Raw genomic sequence first — 22,850 nt, forward strand, 5'->3', positions numbered from 1 at the left:
AAAGCTCCATGCCCATCGGACGTAAAAGGAATGTTGAGGGGTGGGGAGGGGAGGGAACCCTCTCTTTCACTGCAAAGTTCCTGCCATGAACTGACAAGATAGTGAGTGTTTTGGGGGACGGGATCTCGGGCAGGGACAAGGTTTAGTCCTACTCGTAAATAGGCCTAACGTTTGTGCAACGTGCACACTCGCACTTAAGTCTTGCTTTGGACATTCCGCAAAAATCTACTACAGAGGTGTGACTAGATGGTGCATGCATAAAGTTAAAATGTTGGCAGATAAACTTAACGTAGAATACCGCGCATCCGCCCATTCCACATGTATTAAGCACCCATTATCAAATTTGTAAGATTGAGAAAATACGCACAGTACATTTATATGTAAAACTGATGACCGGACAAGCGCCCATCCCCCATTTTTGAGCGATTATCTCCGAAGTTTAAGTGGGCGCTTGCCCGCTATTTTGTGGTACCTCGTTCAAAAAAGAAAAAATGGAGAGCCCGTTTTGGGCGTTCTAAGGCGCAATTGCCCGGGCGATGCACTCGGTGCTCGTTGACTTCGAGATGCTGCCGACAGATGGTGTATGCATCGAAAAACTTTCGCTAGATCATCTGCTATCGAAACCCTAATTAGCGCGCTCCGCGCCTTCGGCACCTATGCCATCTGTCAGCATCTTCTCTGAGTCAACGAGCACCGTCCAAGTCTCCTGGGAAATGGTGCCATAGATTGCCCAAAGCAGGTTCTTCTTTTTTTCTTTCTCGACTGAGGTAAGTTTATTCGTTGTTATTTTAACTCCACGCGTGCACCACCTAACCGCACCTTCGTAGCAAATCTCAGCGCGATATGTTGTGAAACTGATTTTTGCGAACTGCCCAAATTGCGATAGAAGCATTAGTGTACGTGCTGTATATAGATTGTATTTTATGCAGCATGTGTAACGCGCATGTAGTGTTTCGCGGCATGCATGCGTTTCCAGTAATAAACGGGAGCAGAAGTCTCTCCCTCGAACAAACCAACATTTGTGTTTGTGCGTGTGGCACCTGGTCGACGAATGTACGACGAACCGCATTGGGCCGACTTGCCGGGGCAGCATGCGAAGTCCCATGTTATATAGGGTCACGGTTCCTATAGATGGATGGGGGATGAAAGGAGGTCACACCAGATCCCGTCGTGCGCAGGCGGTGGCCGGCGTGTTTGCGGCCGGGCTGCAGGTGGTGACGCTGCTGGGCCACACGGACCCATGTGTGGCGGCCCTGGCCTATTTCGGCTGCGTCCTGGTCGTGCTGCTCGTCTCCCTGCTCTGCTTCATGGCCATGCAGTCCTCCGTGAGCGCTCCTTTCCCCCCTCTTTCGCTACCCCCGGGACCTGCAACATGTCTCTGATCAGCAAGCTCGGCCAATAGAGTAAAACTTTGTTACGGCGGATCTGGTTACAGCAGACGTTCGGTCGTAACATTTCAATTAGGGAAGTTTGGTTGGTTTCCCCATCTTTGCCATTGAACCAACTTTGCTTATAACAGATTTTGTTATAATGTACATTTGTATATACTGTATTAGGGAGTTTGTAAGTAGCTTACAATTCCGTTTTAGTGGACTCTTCGACAGCAGTCATTATTTCGGACATTGTGCGGCTTGGGTTCGGTAGCGGTGACACCCATTTTGCGAACTGTTGTCGTCGTGCTTGGCGCCTCACAGGTCTCATATGACCATAAGTGCACAGTGATACGACCATAGGTCATATGAGGCTTCACAGGCCTCATATGACCCTAAGTGCACAATGATACGACTATCATCTGTACATCTCAATAAAAAATTGCTACCTTTAACCCTTTGACGGTCACTGCCGCACACGTATGGCATGAATTACACTTATGTGAACTTTGGTGATCTATAAACGTTATATTCGCACATTGTTTCGCGTTGCTGGGCTTTTTATAGTTTAAGTCAGATGTGATGCTCACTTCGAATACCGACCTCTCTGGCAGCAGTGCCAGCGGGAGCACTGGCTCCTTCGATGCGAACATCTAACGCTTTTCGGAGTTAAGTTTAGAGGACGAGAGCTCGTCATCCGACGGAGAAGTTTTGTAAAGTACCTTCAATCAGGAATCTCAAGCCACTGGAATGTCGCGGAAGCGTATGTGCCAAAATGAAACTGAATAGAAGGTGACAACTTTTCATCTTCAGTATTTTTATTTGACGATTCTAAATCTAAACAGCTCGCAAGCCCCGCATGTGCTCCCGCTAGATAATTAAGAAAAGGATTTAAGTTTTGCAAACAAAACAAAACCATTAAAAAACAGAAAAAAAACAAAAAATCGACCGTCGAAGGATTAAAAGTTTGTAAATTTCAATAGACCAGTTATTTTTTTAATGGATCAGTGTGGCAAGGCAGGCGAGTTGGTTCATGATTGCAACTGGTAGCAGCACGCAAAATACACACGGACAAGGAGGAATGCACAAGACGAGTGCTGATATTTGTTTACATTTCGTTGGTCTCACTGGTTAGAGCGGTCTCCAGTCATGATCCATGTCAAAGCCTGTGGTAAGAGTGGGCGTGTTAAGTTTGCACTTTTTACTTTTACTCTGACGCTCCGAGTTCCGTACTCCGAACGCAGCAACTAAACGGAGCACAGCGTACAGGAGCGCAACACACCAAAACTATCGACGAGCTGCACAAACTCCTTCCGACCCCACGGTTACGATGAACCCTGCATCTCGAGGATACGGGTGGCAGAAGCTGAAATTATTTGCAAAATAGATTAAAGGGAATTCCTACGGAGCTTCTTGAAAAAAATGAGTTAGAAGTGAATTCTAGTGCATTTTTACCCCGGGAACCCGAATACCCAAACCATTTGCTGCGCAAGTATTGTTGAACGCGAGAAAACGCGAAACACAGTCGCTGTACTTGACGTCGTCGACGGATCTTTTGGCTGCCCAAGGCTAAGGAGGTGGGGCTTCAGCCCTATTTTGAAATTGCTCGTATGGCTCTCCAGCGCTTCGCACTGAAATATAATTGTGATATCTGCTATTCTAAAGGCCAGATGAACGCTATTCAAGTGTTTTTTCTTAAATGCAGAAGTGCCCCATCTTCCCTTTAAGTAAGGCCTCTGTGGAAAAGGACATGGCGCGATTTGTGAGAAATTTTAATGCAGATTGCATTTTATCAGCCGATTTCTATGAAGTTCTTTAAAATTTGGCTGTAATGGCCGGCTGTGGAGGTCGGCTGTAACAACACCGAAAAAGTGTTACGCCCATAGGGAACCATATAAAAAGACTTCAGTTCTCCGGCAGGATTTGAACTCACTACCTTGACGTTGTGAGCCATGTTCTTTGCCGATTGAGCTATCCAGGACAAATGGTGGATCACTCAAAAGCGAAGTTTTTGACATGGTATGCGAGAGAGCTTTTCTCTTCTTCCTTGGAAGGCCTATCACATATTCTGTGCTTACCTGTCTGTCAGCATGAACAAGCTTGTATAATTTTTTGTTCCACATGACACTCTAGTGGTATTTGTCAGTTATGAGTGCTTTGTCCAATTTGCAGAAAGTTTAGCATATTTGGAAAGTTTAGGCGTTTTATAGTGACTTTAACTAAAGTTTGTGGCAAAGAGACGACTGCATAATATTTAGTGTGTCACCGATGTGCATCACTGAACCTTATATATTTTCAGCCTTCTACAGGGTTGATTACACCATGTTGCAAAAACAAAAAATTTCAGAACATGCTTTGCTTACTCATAATGGGCAAGCTGCGAGTTAAATAACGACATTGAGCGCCTATGCAGGCTCTGACTTCGGAGCTTATGCATTTGAATGGTTTTGCCAGGGGGACTTCTGTAAATCCCTCACCCCACAGGCTGCTGTCATCAACAGCCAAAGACCTACCGTAGAATACCGTGCGTTTGCCCATTCCACACTGAGCACCCATTCCCAAATTTGTAGATCTGACAAAAAACGCACAGTATATTTCTATGTGAAATTGATGACCAAACAAGGGCCCATCCCCCATTTTCTCGCCATTATCTCCAAATTTTGAGTGTGCGCTTGTCCCTGTATTTTACGGTACCTCAGGAGAGTTAAAGCTATTGTCACCGGGTTGTTCTCTCACAGCCATGGTCAGCTCTATTAGCACATTTGCTGCGGGAAGGCAAACCCCTCTTGTCGCAAATCTGCTTTGCCGTAATGAGACATCATTGTTTTTATGCACTCTGGAAAGCTCCGCAGCATATAGTTGTCCAAAACCTACAGTTGCCAGTATTTTTTTTTAAAGTTTGTCTAGCGGGACTTTGAAAGTATGGCTTGACAATAAACGTCACCGCTCCACTTGGGTGGTAAAGTTGGTCATTTGACTCCGGCCTGTATGAGTATCAAAGGATGTCTGTTTCAGTACCATGTGCGTAGAGCTGAAACAGACGTGTTATGTTATTACCTCTCACTAGATTTTGGCAAAGCAACCTTCTATCTTTTGTGTGCATTGACGTACCAAACTTGTGTTCTGACTGCATTTCATGCAACATTGCAATGGCCCTAAGTTGTCACATGGGCTTTGCATGTCTCACCAAATCCTGGTGTGTTTTTTTTGTTTTTTTTGCAGGAATTCTTCCAGTACTGTTTAAAGAATCCACAACGTGAGTTGGCCGAGCTCTATTTTTTACTACATCGTAGGGACCGCAGCATTTAAGTGTTGCCTCACAGGCACTACCGTGTAAAAACGCTCGTACCACCGAGGTTTGGCGAGGAAACGCGAGTCGGTGGGGAGCGGCGAACCCGAACTTGAAAAAGACAATATCTTTTTCCAATTCGAGATTTAGTGAGGGTACTCGCAAGAAAAATTACACAAACTGTTCTATAGGTCTATTTTGATTCCAACTCTCTTCTTTAGTTGTCACCTTCATATAGGTTTTATCCGTGCGAGGTACAGTCACTAGAATAAAATAAAACTACCTAAATTAGGTAAAGGTGTGGAAGGAAGCTTGGACATAACCTTAATGACTTTGGTTTTATCATTCACATGCCTCTTTGTTATCATAAAGTTCCTAATTTAATGAAGAAAGTTTTTTTTTTTTTAGTGTGAATTATGAAGTTTAGTTTTATTACAACCTTTAGAACTTGAATAAAACACCAATTTGTGTGCTCAAGATTATTCTAGCATTATTTCACTGGAATATGCTATTTGGTTTACATTTTATTTCACACTTAAGATAACCATTCACAGCAGTCCATACTGTCTTTCATCGATTAGTATCTTGTTGCCATGCCTAGTGCTTCTCTGTGGAACTAAAGAGCCAGTGCTGTGTTCGAGGGAATCAGTCCTGCCGTGCGGTTCATGCTGGCAAAAGTTTGCACAGAAGTGTGAAGGCAAAGCAGGCATGTTTCTTAGTTGGATAGGCCAACACACAAATGTTAACATGTAATATTCACAGTGGTATGAATAAAAATAAAGTGTGTGTGACAGTTACTAAAATTTGCGAAATATTGAGCCTGCAAAAACAAAGTTGTTTATGGTATTTGTAATATTGGCGCAGCGAAACTGCATTGAAAAGTGTGTATATGTGTATTTTTATTGCAATATACGTGCAAGCGAGAGCAATTTTAGGAATACTCGTCACCGAATCGAACAAGAAATGTAACTCTCCTGGTAAATTTCTGCAGTTAAGGGTCATACTTATAGAAAAAAAGGTTAGGCTGTGTACATAATCTGGGTACAAGTTTTAGGCATGACAATGTTTATGTGCCAAGTCTAGTGAAATGAAACGATTGCATAAAATGTAACAGATTTTTTTGAAGTCACGGAACTAAGGGAATGAGACTCAAGTATCACTGTTGGTTATTGGATATACCTATTATTTATAAATGCTTTTGTTCGATCAATGCCTTGTTTGGTCTGGATTGTTGCGTTTCCGCGGCTGTGTCGGACATGCGAGGCTTGCTACTAGATGGCGGCGTGGGTGACATCACGTCAGCATCAGACATACTGTGATCATCTTGTTGGGTGCATATATCTTGGACGGATAGAGATATCTTGATGATTTTCTCACCATCATGTATGGCTTCATGGGATCTATAGGTTTGACATTTCAGTGATATGTACACAAACAGAATGGAGACATGGGCCTCGACGGTCAATTTTAGGCTCAAGTTTCAGCTTTCACACAGAAATAGTAACCCAGTACAGTGTAGACCGCATATAACGTATGTCTCGGGAGTCGCGAAAATCCGCACTATAAGCGGTACCGCACTATAACCAAAACATCAATTTTTCAGGCCAAAATACATGCCATCAGACAACTTACCTTTGTAAAAGAATTTATTTTATGTTAGATGAAAAATAAAGCTTAGTTTGAGGAAAGTCTTTATTTCACCAGACTAGTACAGTTCTGTCTCAAGTGTGTCACACATTTTGAAAGAAATGAGCGGCTTTTGCCTGGCGCAGCCTTTTAAAGGCGTCGCGGGTTGCGGACGGACGTTGCGAGCGTTCAGGATTGCTAACCCTAATCACTTTTCTCCGGAGATAAAAACGCGTGAAAATTCGCATCCTTCATACGGTACGCGCCAGTAATACCTTGAACTTGAGCACACGCATGAAATGCGCCTAATAAGAAATCCGGGCGATGTTCGAGGACACAAATGCTTAGAAATCACCACTGTAGTCGAAGTAAACAAACACGACGACACGGGCGTTTCTGCCGTCTTGAGAGCTCCTCCACGACATCGCCGCACGAGTAGGTGGATCTTACCTTCTAGTACGTGCTGGGTTATCATAGCCACACGACGAAAATTCACAGTCAAGGATAGCGCTTTTACACAGAACGATGAGATGCACGCTGTCTACGACGACGATCACAACCGACGCCATGTTTGCGGAACACAAGCAGCCGGCCCGCGACCGGTATGCAACGCGCGCGAACACTTCTCCTCGACCTGTGATTGGTCTGTCGTTGCGGTTGTTTGTTTCTTTGTTTCCAATGCAGCGGAGGGACGCACGCACGTGAACGATCGTGCGCGCGTCCCTTTGTCGCTATGGCAACTGAAGCCTCTCTTTTCGCTTCTCCCCGCGTTTTCGAGCAACCTCCTTGCCCCGCGAGTGCAGCTTGCGGCTCGCGCCGTCAGCGCCGTTATCTAGTGTCGCACAGGGAAGCGAGCTCGCTGCTCCGGTCGTCGGCGCGGTCGGCGGGCTGTGCCAAAAACCGCACCAGGACGGCACATGGGTACCTGAATTGAGGATCCACCCCACAGCGTAAAACGCTTAATAAATATGTTTTGTCCTCCTATAACCGGTATTTCCCTTCGCGCACCTGCATTTTAAGCGGTATGTAATTACATGGAGTTCTATGGGAGGTCAACCGGTGGTTTAAAAAAAACCGCGTTATACCCGGTCCTGCACTATAAGCGGCTACGTTGTAAGTGGTCTATACTGTATTGTCACAAGTTATATGTCAGCACCTATTGTGGGGTGTATGTCTATTCATCTTTGAAATTATACCAGAAAGAAATTAATCAACTGAACGACACGTCTGCTAGCAACAGCGGGTCAAACTGTGCTGAGCGTGCACTCGAACGGCTCATCGAAAGCGCCGTTTCACTCCACGCCTGCGGAAGAGGGGAACGAAAGGGTGTGTATCAAACGAGCGAGGCATACAGTCAAGGACAGTAGCTACATAACGACACGAGAACAATTGCTTTCTGGTTGAAAGTCGCAGAGCAGTAGGCTGTTTTAGTGAGGTCTGTTTTCGTTGCACAATGTTTTCGTACATACACCCCTTCATGTAAGACATTGCCACGTCTGAAATTACACCGTTGTATAAGACGCGCTGATGACAATTAAAAACAAACAAACAACAAAGGCGACTTGTGCACTGGAAAATACGGTGGTTTGTCATGTCACATTTTTTACTGCTGCATTCTTGACTTGTCACCGACTATCGAAGCAGGAAATTTACCAGCTACTTTGTTCTTTACACCATACCAATAGAGATGCAGAGTTCCCGGTTGTTTAGGCTGTAAACACGCTGTCCCAGCCATCTGAGGACAGGAATGGCAAGCATTCTCATTTTTCTGCAGGCAGCATGCAGGCCATGATCAGCTACGAGGACCTCGAGATAAGTGTGTCGCCCCTGGTCGTCTTTCGAAAGGTTGGTGCCCTTGATTTTCCCGCGTTTAGTGCGAGCAGCAACTGACATTGTTTTGCAAGATTTAATCGATTCACGCCACTGATCTTGTCTAACATTGCCATGAGCCTAATACTTACCTCTTCCTGATAGTCGTCAATTTACCTTTGAATAAGGTCTTACTCTGGAAAGTCTAGTTTTGTAACTACTGTTACTACAATGGCGTGTTGTCGACAATCCATTTCTTTTTACCGGCTGCTTCTCACGAGGACGACAAATTAAGAAAAATACCTAACTTAGTTTAAAGCCAGTCGCTATAGCTCTGTCCCGATCATCGAAAGACCTTCGTCGCACTATTTTTAGGGGTCATCGATAATTGGTGCTACGTGTACCAACACACTGAGCCTAATACCTTTGAGTTTTAATGTTCAATGTTTTGCACAAAAACAAGCTTTCCTGTTTCTTGTTTGACGATTGAAGACTGCTTTTTTAGAGATGAATAGATAAAAATATGTGCTAGATCTGATTTAGTAGCTGAAAGCTAGTTACGAATCCATCACAAATCAAACATACTAACGTGAAAATTTACTATAAAAGCGGCATACACATTCAAAAATAAAAAGTAAAACATTGAATTCAGGTAATACGATCTGGGGCCTTATGCTACATGGCGGGACCAAGCGACCGTCACAACGTTGTCTGCTGCAATTGGCAAGCGCCGTGCCGCTGAGCAGTCACAGCAGACAGCATTGTCCCGGTCCCTTGGTCCCGCTTGATTTCGCCGTGTAAAAGGGTAGATATCATAGATTACACAATTATAGAATACACTCGAGCAATTAGGTCTCATATTTCTTGACCCTGATTTTTTTAGTTAATTTGTAAATCCTACGTAATGCAGTTGTGACAAAACAAACTTCCAGCTGTGGGCAGCGCTTATGCGATTAGAACACAAAATTGTTGGTGGAATATTGTCGTATGTTTAGCTCTACCTTAGCTTTTCAGGGTGGCAACAAACCATACCTTGCCTCGTTTAGAAACGGGTACTATTTGGAACTTGGCTGGAAACCCGATTCAGCGTACCCGAAAAAAGATGAAGAGGGATTGAGGAGTGATCTCGGACCCCCTTCCCCGCCTCAGATGTGGATGCAGGGCACGTCGTCCGCCCTGGTGTTTGGAGTGTCCATGATGGTCTTTCCGGCAGTCACGGTCTTGGTGGTCTCGCAGAATGTGCTGTCTGGATCTGCCTGGACTGGTGAGGAAAATAAAATTCAGCATGTCTCAATCATATACGATAGACTTGGAGATGTATAAAATGTGTTGCAGATGAGCTGGGCATATGCTTTGTGTGCAGTTCAAAAGGTCATGTCACTCTGTGACCTGCAACAGGATGTCATGTGACACCTACGTGTTGCATCAGATCTTGGTGTCGTGTGACTCCGTGACACCGTGACACCGTGAACGTAAAGGCTGGTTCATGCACTCGCGTTTGTAGGGTTGTGCGAATATTCGAAATTTCGAATAGTAGTTCCGAATAATACACTATTCGATATTCGCTTCGAAAAGAACTGCACTATTCGCGTTTTTCGAAGTGTTGATTACGGCTGGTTAGCCCCGTTGAGTGCGCTTCTTACCAAGCACCGGTGCGCTGCGGGGAAGCAAAACGCGCGGAAGTGAGCTCCGCGGGTGTTGCTTCTCCGCATTACATTGGTGCTCGCTAAGAAGCGCACTTAACGGGGCAACCCGTTGCGATAAACAATATCGTAATTGCATGCTAAAGAAAAGCATACATTCAAAGTGGGATGGTGCACCCGTGCCGACTGTTTTTGAAAATAAATGGAAACTTTGTGAATATGTATATCTACATTGTAGTAAAAGTTTCAAAATTAAACTTATATGGAAGAGTATACTATGTTAGGCAGAGATGCTTTTACAACCTGTGTTCATCATGCGCGACTCATTCTTTTTTAACTTGAGATTAAAGAAAGAATATTTTATATATCAAGATTTGTAAATTCACTCAATTGGTATAGTTGGCCATCTATATAGGATTCGCTTTATGTCAAATCCGTCGTTTACTTGCCATCCCGAGACACCAGACCTTCTGAGATCACAGTTCATAAATATAGATAGATTAAGCTCAGCTTATGAATGAAAAAGTGGAATAACCTTTACAGGTTCAGCTGGGTTTTCGTCTAAGCATTATGCAATGGTAGTGAAAGTCTTGGAAAAACTATTCGATATTCGAATCGAAAATATTCGGCCAAAACCACTATTCACTTCGAATTCGCTTCGGACTCAAAATCCACTATTTGCACAATACTACGCGTTTGATTTCAAGCGGGCGAGTGTGTTTGCTGCCCTCTTGCAACCAGAGAACAAACACACTGGCACGCTGGAGCCAGTTATGGTGTGGACCTGGAACTGTGTTTCACTAGAGTGAAGGTTTTGCAGTATTTACAGCATCGAATGTTGTCTATGAGAAATGGTCGTTCATAACATTGCCGAAAGATTTTCAAGCCCATGGTGGAAGAAGGATGCACTAACAAAATTGGAAATATACAAGGTGTTTCAGCGAAGGCTTTCAAAAATCTTTAAAAATAGGGTGGTGGGTGGTCGGGGAAAATAAGACACCTTTTTCGGGAACAAACTGCCAGACATGGAAAACATCGGGAATCGCATAAAGACGTACGAATTGGCTAAATGATGACTAAAACTTGCTAATTAATTTTTTAATCAGTGAAAATAAACATATGGTTCCAATGAAAAACTTGCTAAGCGTCATTGAAAACAACTACCGTTATATCCCGGGGCAACCCCACCTTCGAAAGGTAGCTCATTCCTACCTTTAAAAACATTGAAAGAGCCCGTTTCTAGTAATTGCAGTGCCCAGGCCTATGGTGATCTCAATGGGAATGGTGTTATAGTTGGCTATGGCTGGAGATAAGTGAACATTGCAGAGGGTGAAGGACAGTCGTCTTTGGTTCGTTGTTTCTCGCTGCAACGGCAAGTCTTGCGAGTCACATAATCTAAAAATAGCATTATAACGCAAGAGCATTAAGGAGCTCTTGTGGCAGAAAAGCCGGCGTCAGTGGCGTGCGCTAAAATCCAGAATTGATCGATAGGGTCATGACTTCACAGCCACATGACCTCGCGTGGGAATTTCAAACAACCCGCGACGCTCGCGTGAGACGTCACGTCATGCATGATTAAAAAACATTACATGTAATGCGAATTACAGGTCCCTACATTTCTCAAATGATTTCACTTTATGAAGTAATTCATTTGCCTTAAAGAAAGATTTGAAGAATTTTAGGCGGGATTCAAACCCATGACCCTTCGGCATAGAGTTATTACAATAAACGCTAGAGGTTCAGGTGGCGCTAGTGTGCTGTTGCATTTTGAAGCAGACAGCAAGCAGTCAGAAATTGACCTCCGGTAATGCATTTCTATGGGAAAAAGCGAGTGCATTTTCTTTCTGTGCTCGATTATAAGAGCAAATATCACGAGTAATTTGTACGTACAAGGCACATTGGAACATTTCTCAGTCACGCAGACGAAATGATTGGTCAGTTACAGCAATTTTATTTGAAATTCGTGGCATGAAAAATGGTGTTAAAACCACTTCGTACATGTATTTATGTGCACTGTCAAACACTGTTAGCGCGAACACGGCGTCGACGCTTTTCAGCATGGGGAATATACGTGCCAAATGGACGAAGGACATGTGGAAAACCAAGAGAGACGGCAAGAACTATGCAGTAACACTGGATAAGTAACTCCTTGTGCATGCAGGCGATCAAAATAAATTGAAAGCCACGTAATATAGTCAGATTTGCAATAAATAAGTGCTGCCTTATTTCTGCTCATGAATATGTGCGAAGATGCTTGTTCTGTTTTCAAATCATCACCCGCACGCTCCAAATATTTGCAAATAGGGGGAAGCCAGAAAACAGGTGTGCGATAAAAACTGCCCAACATAGGAAATAATAAGAAAACAGACCTTTCGTAGCCCACATACTTTATTCTTTACGCTTCAAACTTTTTTTTAACCATTCATAAAGATGCACGACGGGGTCATTTTCATATAGTGGGAGGACAGGCATGTTAGCAATATATAGGCACCAATGGAATGCTGGCGAACTTTGAGCACACTTTACATTCCTTTAGATCGTTAGTTTGCTTAGAATCGTCACTCATTTTTACATACCTTCCATGCAACAGAGGTTTGGGCCTGAAATAGAGCAAAGTTTAACATCGTTCAGTGGTAAAGAAAAATGCTGTAACTAAAGCAATTACACTTTTACTATAGACGCTTTGCAGCAGCTGTGCATGGACGCCGCCATAACTGACCTTCAGTTTTTGTTTCCTCTTATTTCGTTTATTTCACTTCATCATTACCATAGCAGGCCAGGTTATTGCCATAGTAGATTCAACTGTGTCCTTTTCTGAAGCATCGGCCTTTGTAGAGAATCGTCAACTACCGTTTCAGTTGCTCGGCATCTCGGTAAGACAAGAGAAGGTCAGCAATGGCGGCTGTAATTTGGCGCGTGTGTAAAGCGTCTATACCAATAAAGGTACGTACTATCTGGTACAACCGAGATAACAAAAGTTATTCATGTTATTTTCCTGCGAAGAGACGAAATTCACGCGCGTTTCCCCATAGGAATACACAGGGAGGCTGGAACTGTAGACTGCATGCTGTCTGCTTCAATTTGCAACCGGAAGTTCCATAGACACTAGCGCCAGCTGAGCTTCTAGCGTTTATTGTAATAACTCTATGCCCTTTGGCTGCGAGCTAGACACCGTACCGACCAGGCCACGCAGGGCACGCTTGCACAGCTTGGGAACAAGCGGGGGTTTATATGTTTCGCCATCGCGTTCCACTTTTAAAGGCGAAGCTTAAAGGGGCACTGACACATCAAAATTATATTTTTTTTATTATCCAAAACGATTGAAAACAATGCCGAGATATTACCCTCGAAATTCGAAACTTGGCAATTCAGTATTTGTGAAGTAAAAAACAATTTCCAAATGCTGAATTCGCAGTTCCCGCGCGATCCGCGCCGGTGCGTTGACGTCAAATATTGCGGAGTCCTGAGAGTCCACTTTCTTTCACGACTCCGTACTGTTGCCATCGTGACCCAAAGCGAGGAGGAAAGGAGCGGCAGATGAGGGGCCGGTGGACCGAAAAAACTAGTTTTGAGCGGTGTCGCCTACTTAGGCGACACCAAGGGAGGATACAAATCTAGGAGACGACATCTCCTGCTTCGATTCACTTCGCACTTCGATTCTTGGTATTTCAAAAAGGAGGGCCGTAGTGCGTTCGCAGTTGCATTAAAAAACATGTTTTACGATTGCCGTTATTAAATGTTATAGAGATGTCGCCTACAAAGCTTCTAAATGTCATGATTCTTGACATCACGAATAAAAAGAAGCGAGGAGGCGAGAGGCGGGAGAGGAGGGCGCCAAAAATAAAAAGGCACGCGCGCGTGGGAAAATTTTTTTTTTTTTGCGATGAGGTTTTTTTTGCTTGTTTATGACTACTACTTGCATGGTTTTAGACAATAAAAAAAAATATGACCCCTGGGGTGTCAGGCCCCTTTAAGCGTCCTCCAAATAGTACATGCAAAGGAAAAAAAAAATTTTTTTTTAAACAGCTTACATAGAAAAGGAATGTCATAAAACAGGTTTACAACGAAGAAGAAAACATTTTTAGAGCCATATTTACGGCGTGAAACAAATTTTTAATTAAATTTTTAATTGGAAAATGAAAGTTTAATAAGGTTGTAGGATATTTTTTTATCTTGGCCTAATATTTGGGGAACTAGTTAAGTGATGTCTATCGGTGCATTTAGCCAATTTTGAGGCAAATCGGGGAAATGGAAGGAGTGAAACTGGCCCTTGCTCGCAGGTCGCTTCTTCATCCCCGTCTGCAACTACCTCCTCTTCAACCTGGGGGACCTGTCCGGGAGAGTGGCTTGCGCCTGGCTTCCTCTGGTGAGTCTCGTAGTCCCGCCGGAATGCCTCAAACGCGTCTCCCTGCCAGGCATGCCAGGCAATGTGCCATTGCCACCTGCGTCTCGCGCCGCTGAACGGGTGCCGCGGTTGCAGGACGAGAAGCGAGGCAAGCTGGTGTTGTCGCTGTCTGCGGGCCGCCTGGTGTTCGTGCCGCTGCTGATGCTGTGCAACGCCCAGCCCCGTCACTACCTGCCGGTGGTCTTCGGCAGCGACGTCGCCTTCGTGGTGCTGATCGCCGGCCTGGCGGTCAGCAATGGCTACCTCTACTCGGCCGCCATGCAGCAGCTGCCCAAGTAAGAGAAGGAACCGGCATTGCGAATGGGGCCTTGTTCGGCTCCACGCTCTTCGCTTTTTTGGGGAGAAGTTCCATCCATTGTGCTCGTACAACCCCATTTTGTGTTACGACGGACTGCGGCGCACACTACGTGCCTCCCCGACCGATCCACCGCTGCAAACGAATCACACGACTACGTGCCCCACTTGTTGCTGCACCCGTTCTGAAGGTTATGCGACATTTGCACGGCATTGGACTTAATTCTGTGACTTGTAGCGTTTGTAGCGTCTTCTGCGGTTCATTGTAAGGTGAAAGATAGCAAAGCAGTGAACTGGAACACTTGGAGTCGTAATAGTTATGGCACGCCAGTAAGGGGGGGGGGGGGAGGGGGTGGAGATTGCTCGCTTTTCTCAATGAACGAGGTCAGTCCCACGTTTTGTGCCTCTTGTGCCGCTATTGTCGTAGTGCCGTCTGCATGCTGGCAGCAGCACCGCAACGGCAAAGACCAGGTAATTCTTGGGAAATTGGGTCCTAACTAAACTAAACTGACAAGAAATATAAAAACAAATACAAAGTGGTCCCCCCCCCCCCCCCCCCCCCCTTCCAAAAGAAATAAAAATTCACAGTGTCTTTTTCACCCAAAAATAAACTATGCATTGGCAAACATTCACTCTCCGCCCAAATGTAGCGTTGGCGGTCTGAACCAGGTGCCGAAGTTTCAGAACTGCTACATTCGAGCCCGGTTATATGTCACACTCGGGTGTTTCAAATTCTTGTTTATATCAAACAGTCCAAACATTCCCTTGAAAATCACATGTAAGAGTATAGGAGCATTGTCTTTTTGTATCCAACTCCCGTGGCAGCGACACTCGATATAGCGAACCAAGCTCACGGGCCCGTTGCTTTTCCTGCGATCCCATTGCGCCGGTGGTGGCGAGCTCATCGCTTGTGTTACGTGGCTGGCAGACTGCCAAGCCAGCATACACACCAAAAGATACTCAATGAACCGTAAAAAAAAAGTGGAAGATGGTTAAAGCAAGGAGAAGGGCACACGTGCGTGCGCAGTTAGGGAGAGCAGGGAGTGCCCGCTCTTGGAACGGTAGTCTGTGCCTTTTCCCCCAACACTGCTGAAGCTGAGTGACTCCTTAACCCCAAAATAAAATAAGAAAAAAAAAAAAGAAAAAAAAAAAAGACCTAGGCAAGTCGAGTGTGTGGACAGCAAGGGTTGTGCAGTCACTCTTTGAACGCCTTATCTTTGTTCACTTTTCTTTTTGCCATTATTGCTCCAATTTTTTTTTTACTTTCTTTTTTTGCTGCCTGAATTTAGTGAGTTTTCTTTTTTGTTGATTGCTTCACTTTTTTCTATGGATCAAGAGATTGTATGCATCTAGCTTTTCCGTTTTTCTTTTTTATTATTATTTTTTGTTTTGTTGCTTTTTCTGTGTGGAGGTCCCGGCAGGCGTGCATGTAGGCAGGCGCGCGTGTAACTGTGCATTGTAACCGGGCTCGGTGCTTGCGGTCTTAGCTCTACTGTATATAGCGGCTCTTGGATGCTCTATTCGGTAAGCTCCCCTTTGTCCCGATTTTCGGTATTAGCAGAGACCCCAGAAAATTTGAACTCGAGCTTAAGGGGGGAGGCTGGTCTTTAACTTCATGTTTTTTATCTTTCATTTATCGTGCTGAAATTAAGTATACTGATGTATTTCTCAGTGGTGATTTGAAATATGCAATTAGTTTTCAGATAGCTTTATTACATCCTGAGTTATCAATAAATTAGTCATTTTAATTAGGTCCTCTTTACGGGTCGTTAGCGTAAAAGTCTTCAGAATATATCAGAAATTTTTATAGAATTGCGTTCCCCGAGACATGTTTTGTGTGGTGATGCTATTTTTGTTGCTTTTTATCTCATACAATAATTTTAATTAATTAGTCTTAAAAAGATATAACCTCCCGTTTTTGTGCAACTTGGTTGCAGATGTGTTTTACCAGTTCAAGGTTGGCGTCCCAAGCAGCCGCACCAATTTGCACTTCCACTCGTTCATTCCCAAAACCTGCACAGACTGGAACCACCTCCCCGCCTCCATTGCTTCAATCACCGACAGCGACTGTTTCAAAAGCGCCATTTGCAACCATTTTTTGTAATCTCCCTGCTGTGTTCATGTTCATGTTTTTTTGTTTTTTTTTTTTTTTGGTTCACCACTCCTTTTTGTAATGCTTCGGCCTTGAGAGTAAATAAATGAAATGAAATGAAAATGTAATATAATTAGATCAGACTTAAAATAGCATCACCGCACAAAACATGTCTTGGTAAATGCAATGCTATAAAAATTTGTGATATATTGTGAACAATTTTATGGTAACGGCCCGTAAGGAGGACCTAATGAAAATTACAAATCTTTTAATAACTCGGGATCTAGTAAAGCTATCTGAAAACTAGTTGCATATTTGAAATCACCACTGAGAAATACATCAGTATTCTAAATTTCAGCAGGATCAATTAAAAATAAAAAACAAAAAGTTAAAGACCAGCCTCCCCCCTTAATTTAACATATTTTTGTATATCAAATTATTGATATATCAAACTATTTTATGATCCCCTTTGAATTCGATATATCCAAGTTCGACTGTAACTGTTTTCTCATTAAAAAGTTAGAAGTGGTTTTTCGTAAATTTCAATGGGAAAATGCTGCCCGTTTTCGGTAACCGGGGCCATTCAGCTCCGTGTATTCGAAAGCTCAGTGGGCTCCATTTTCTCCTTGAAATTTCCAGAAAATCACTTACTATAAATTTTGAAGGAAATAAGGCTTTGTTTAAAAACTTTGGCATCCGGTTTTGACCGCTGGCACTACACTTGGGGCGGAGAACGAGCGTTCAGCGATGCATACTTTACTTTTGCGGTGGCAAAGAAACCTCATACATTTTTCTGGGACACCCGTATGAGGGGTCATGTTCCCATTTACGGCAGAACAATATCTCTATAGAGCTCATCAATGCAATGTTTAATTTGCTTGTTTTTCTCGGCATCATCACTTCTAGCCCCGGAGTGCGAGGGGGTGCCGCTGCTTGCGTAGGGATTACGTTGCTCTCTGTGGCAGGGCGTGTTTTTCGAATGTTCGGCCTCCGGCATGCTTCGAATGCCCAACCTCTGGCACACTTCGAATGCTCGACCTCCGGCACGCACTCCATGCCATCTGTCGCGCTCGACGTGCACGAAACGCCGAAGCGTCGTCAAAGGCAGGAATTTCGCTCCGGAGGCGGGGTTATAATAACGGTCCCGCCTGCCATTCACACCTCGATAGCAACTGTAGGCACGAATCACGGGACCGCTCTCACTCGCACAATTGTCACGCCTCCCTTTCTTGCCTGCCGTACCGCGGCCCGTCGTGCCAAAACGCGAGCATCCGAACTGGCCCTCGTTCCTCGACCGGTCTCTCGAGCCCCGGTTCGTCAAACCACTCTCTTGCCTTCTCCGTTACCCGCAGGAGGGTGGAAGGCTATCTCCAGGAGAAGGCTGGCTTCCTCATGACCCTGTGCACCATGGTGGGGCTGTGCGTGGGGTCCTTCTTCTCCGTCATCCTCGTCAAGCTGCTGTGATCCCACGCACCGACGGGAATCTCGATGCACAACGTGGGCGTCCGTCCGCGCTCCGAAGCTGTTTCACACACGTTCCACCGGGTCCGCGGGAACCGGTGCCTCTTGCCCAACTCCTCTTTCGCGGACCTTGGGAGGCCTCTTTTGTTGGTGCGTGCTCCGGGAGGGACGTCCCCGTCAAACTCTCGACGAAACCTTTGATGTCCGTTTCGTACCACCCTCGGCGAAGGTCACTTCTTTTGATGATGGTTTTTTCTTGTAGTAGTTCGGTCGACCTCGAGCAGAGTGCACCTGCAAGAGGGCTCGTTCCCAAAGCTGGGAATGGGTGCCCGGATGGATCGGTGCTCTCCGTCTCTTGCGTATGCCGTAGACTTCCGTCGACCTTACCGGTCATACTTTTCCACAGCAAGGTGGGTTTATACCTGCTAGACATCGAGGCCATAGTACTAGATGTTTTATGTCACTTGTCGGAGGCCAGTGCAGCATACAACTGAACCCAGTGCTCCGTTCGGCTAGAACTTGCGTCTTCGCCGATCGAACATGAGTTCCTGCCGATCGCCAACGCAGCACTCGTGTCTAATCTGTGCCGGACGCCGGCCTCTGCTAGGCAACATAAAAAATCTACCACTAAGGCTTCGTTATCTAGAACGTGTTGGGTAGACGGTCAAAACTTGCGGCTCTTCTCACAACGTGCCTCTTGACGACGTAATAAGTGTTCCTCTTGTTTGCGAATTTCATTTATTTCGTGTTTGACACGTTTTATCTCTACTGTTTTTCCCTTTTGTTTACACTCCAGGGGGGGGGGGAATAGCTTTGTCACATGGAGTAAGGTGGTTTGTTATTGTTTGATGTGTACACACTGATCACATAGTTAATTGTTGGATCTGCGACGCAGTTTGCATTTATATGGCGTTCGCATTTGTGGTGACAACCTGTTTTTACCTTGTTTTTATTGCTTTATTTGGAGGGTGGTTCTCCCCACGAGGAGTTTTTCATCTCTCAATGACTGAAAGAAAAAAAGATAATCTCTTGTTAGCAACTGATGTTACGGGTGACAATCATCTTTTAGGATGCTGAGATAGCACTTGAGCTTTGACAGATCTGAGTGCAACCTTTGATTAAGGCATCTGTGTCTACTGGAAGGGTCTGTTTACAATGCAAAAGTGCTCTTCCCTTTGGAACCTACCTTTTTACCTAGAGTAAGATCTAATGCAATGCCATCTAGATGGACACCACATTGACTTTGTGATGCGCCACCCAATGTAAGAGAACTTTCTGCAGCCTACTTTTTAAAATGATCTAAAGAATGGGACATGCCTCTTCAGTCTTATAACCAGTCTGCATTTTCTGTTTCCGCAATTTTTTTGCTCGGTGGGCTGCCTTTGGTTCTGTGGGAATCATGCATCACTGGAAAAAATTATGTAGGATGCCAAGCCCCAGGGGCACACAGTGCCATTGCAGCTGTGCCGTGCCTTTTGCTTCTGGATTCAGCCTACTTTGTGAGAAATATAATTACCATAGTTTGCCCAGGGCGCTCTATGGTGTAGGACCGGCCCTGCCTACGGCGTTTTACGGTAGGTGGGTTGCACCGTGGAATTCAGTCTCGTGCTGCTTAATTGTGTTCTAGCTGCAGTAAATTAATTCACTTTTGTAAGGATTGCTCGCACTCTCATGAAGGCAGCAAAGTCAGACATTGCCTGGTGCGAGATACTACATCGTGTTGTTCAAAATTGTGACGATGTAGTACCAGGTATTATCGCAAATTGTCTTGTGCTGATTAAAATGTTCTGCTCTCACTGTTCACTGTATTTGACTGTTGCTCTGCCCGGAGCAAACGTTAGAAGCGCGAGCTCCAAGCTCTATGGTGCGCTCTTGTTATGTGGCCTCCTGTCCTCACAGTTTTCGTTTCAGGTGGAGAGATTGGATGAAAGAGTAGTCTTTGCTTTGTTTCCAACCCCCTGTGCCACATGTGTGAGGGTCTTTGTTTTGTTATTTATTTTGTCTCATAGAACATGTACAGTTTAATAGATGGGACAGATTCTTGAACGATGAAGCGGCTGATATGAAGGGAATAAATAATGCCAATCACACAGTTTTTTGTCACAATGTTTTTCGTCACTTCTGTTTTGATGCAAGCCATCGGGATCAATCAATCAGCCACAGTGCGTTGCATTTCTCTGCACTCCACATATTAACTGCACTCGGATGGCAGCATCAGCAATCGGCTATACCTTCATTATTTCACTTCTGGCTGTACAGGGTATTTTCTACAGGGTGTTGCATCTCATTTGCATGTGTCCTTGTGTGAATGAGGTGGAGGGTGAAGCCATGCATTTGCACGAGTGGTGCTTGCAACATTGCAGAAACTGCACTAGGCTCAAAAATGTTGCATAAACACCAATTTATTCAAGAAAATGTTCTTAAGTAGTTCAGGGAAGTCAGTGCAATAAGGAAGAGGGCTAGTAGCAGTGATGCGATTGCTGCCCAATTTGTCGCAAACCACCAAAGTGCTCACACCGATGCATTGTTACGTTTCACGAATGTGAGTATGTTGCACCAACATTGAGCCAAAAAAAAATATATATATTGCCTGGTTTAGTTGTTTTGTCAAATCAGTGAAGGTGTGACAGCACTTGATGGAGGTTTCAACGAGCAGCAGCACTTTTTTATCGGAATTGAGCAGATATATTTCCCCGCTAAATTTGTTAATTGTTGCATCACGTCAGGTGGCACTCGTGTCACATGACATCACGTGACACTGATGTCACCAACATTATTATGTTACCCAAGTTGTGCAACTTCCGCGGAGGGGAGTACACCCGTCATTCCCTTCAGTCCGCCTCCCGTCGTTTGAAGCGCCATCTAGATTTTCGTTTCAAAACTGATTTTCATAGAGTATGGTAAAACACCATCTAGACGCTGTGCTCTAAACGTGTGTATTCCATAGAATACACTGCGGTTGCCACAGCAGCCGTCCCCCGAAAATGGTGGTACGTCGAATGATGGGAGGCGAGCCGAGAGGGGAAAGGAAAGGGGGGGGGAGGTACTGCTCTTGCAAGCGGTATAAGCAGTTCCTCAACTACGTTGGATGTCAGACGACACCATGACGTCTCGTAACATCATGGCGTCATGTGACACCATGATTTTCCCACAAAATTTAGGGGGGAATTGATGCCGCGTTAACACTGACGTCGTGGGATGCATGGGCGTACCAACCAGTGGGGGGGGGGGGGCGGCGGCAAGGGGGACACTTACCCCCCCCCCAGCTCTCAGAGTGGGAGGACAAGGCATGTGTTTTGCCCCCCCCCCCCCTGAAACAGCTGCCACTGGGCAGGGCAAACAATGGCCGTCGGCGGCCAAGGTATACCAAGGGCACCGCACCCCGGCCTTGAGGGGGGGGGGGGGGGGGGTTCCCCCCCCCCCCCCCCCCCAGGGTCTGGTTTGCCCCCCCACTCAAACACAAGTTAATACGCCACTGGTGGGATGTCAGGTTATGTGACACCATAAAGTCGTGGTTCCACGTGACACAATGACTTGAAACAGATGCCAATTTCCCTGCAAAATCTAGTGGGGGAACTGATGTCTTGTGACATTATGCGGTCAGACCAACGCAAGCAAGAAAGGCTTGCGAGTCGTTCCTATATGAAGCTAAACCGAGGAACTATTACCCGAGACTACCCAAGACGAGGAAAGGAGAAAAAAACGCAAATAAAGGAGGACATTCATGCACAACTTCCTTTACCCTTCTTTTTATGTGCCTTGTTCCTTTCGATGGTTTCAGGTTTTGGTTGTGCTTACAATTCATCAGCTCACCTGTACGTGCTACCGCCTTTCAGTTCACTATATGCATGTGTGAATCTTCTGAACTTTCTGAGCCCTTTCACATTCGCAATTTAGCTCGCACCCTCGTGCAGTGCGTACGAAGCATGCTCAAAACAAGCTCTCATATTTTTTTTTTTTTTTTTAATTTTTCCTCTTACTGTTAGTTCCTCCCAGTGGCAGAGAATGGGTCACGGGATCAAAAATTAAAGACGCAATACTTTTTTTGTAATGCCGAATTAGAACACAGCTCTTGAGGAGGAAGAGGAGGGGAGGGTACCAAGTGGAAAATATGCCCCTCCCCTCCCCTCCTGCTCTCCTCCCATAATGTCTCGCTAAATTGAATGGCAAATTTTTCCAATAAATTTAGCGGAAAAATTTTGCCTCTAAATTTAACAAAAAGTTTTAGAATTTAGCAGAAAAATATTACCCACTAGATTTAGTGGGTAATTTTTTTCTGCTGAATTTACTAATGAAATTTTTCTGCTAGAGTTAGCGGAAAAATTTTTCTGCTAAATTTAGCGGGGAAATTTTTCCGCTAAATTTTGTGGGAAAATCTTTCTGCTGAAAATAGCGGAGAACTTTTTCCACTAAATTTAGCGCGAAAATGTTCCCCTAAATTTAACAGAAAAAATTCTCTAAATTTATCAGAAAAATTTCCCCGCTAAATGTAGCGGGAAAATTTAGCAAAAATTTCCCATTTAGCAGGAAAGTTTTGCGAAAAGTTTCCTCTAAATTTAGCGGGGAAATTTTCCCATAATGCAACGCGCGGTTACGCCGACGCCGCACGACAACTACGCCTCACAAACCAACGCGCTTCTGAGGGAGCGCAGTCAGCGCAGTGCCGCGGCATCGCTGATCTTGGATAAAAAGGGGGAGAACATTGTTTGCTTTGTTCAAATAATGGCCGAAATACTATTCAATTTGCTCTTGCGTGCACATTGGTAGAAGCCAATTCATGAGAAACTCAAATAGCGTAACTTGTGTATCTTAATCGGCATGACCCCCTACGTCAAGATGTAAAATAATAATATAAAAGGAA

General features: G+C 44.8%; 1 protein-coding gene across 1 annotated transcript in view; it reads left to right on the top strand.

Moving 5' to 3' along the window:
* Positions 1 to 19,781, top strand: part of LOC120835972 (equilibrative nucleoside transporter 3) — a 42,182-nt gene extending 22,401 nt beyond the window's left edge. The window contains exons 7-13 of the mRNA XM_042287564.1: positions 1,179 to 1,325; positions 4,593 to 4,626; positions 8,060 to 8,130; positions 9,244 to 9,358; positions 14,018 to 14,103; positions 14,218 to 14,417; positions 17,881 to 19,781. Of these exons, the coding sequence (XP_042143498.1) occupies positions 1,179 to 1,325; positions 4,593 to 4,626; positions 8,060 to 8,130; positions 9,244 to 9,358; positions 14,018 to 14,103; positions 14,218 to 14,417; positions 17,881 to 17,992 (765 nt within the window). The 3' untranslated portion in view covers positions 17,993 to 19,781. The remainder of the gene's footprint in view (positions 1 to 1,178; positions 1,326 to 4,592; positions 4,627 to 8,059; positions 8,131 to 9,243; positions 9,359 to 14,017; positions 14,104 to 14,217; positions 14,418 to 17,880) is intronic.
* The last annotated feature ends 3,069 nt before the right edge of the window (positions 19,782 to 22,850 follow it).

This window comes from Ixodes scapularis, unplaced genomic scaffold (assembly GCF_016920785.2).
Source record: "Ixodes scapularis isolate PalLabHiFi unplaced genomic scaffold, ASM1692078v2 PGA_scaffold10__122_contigs__length_95168666, whole genome shotgun sequence".
NCBI lineage: Eukaryota > Metazoa > Arthropoda > Arachnida > Ixodida > Ixodidae > Ixodes > Ixodes scapularis.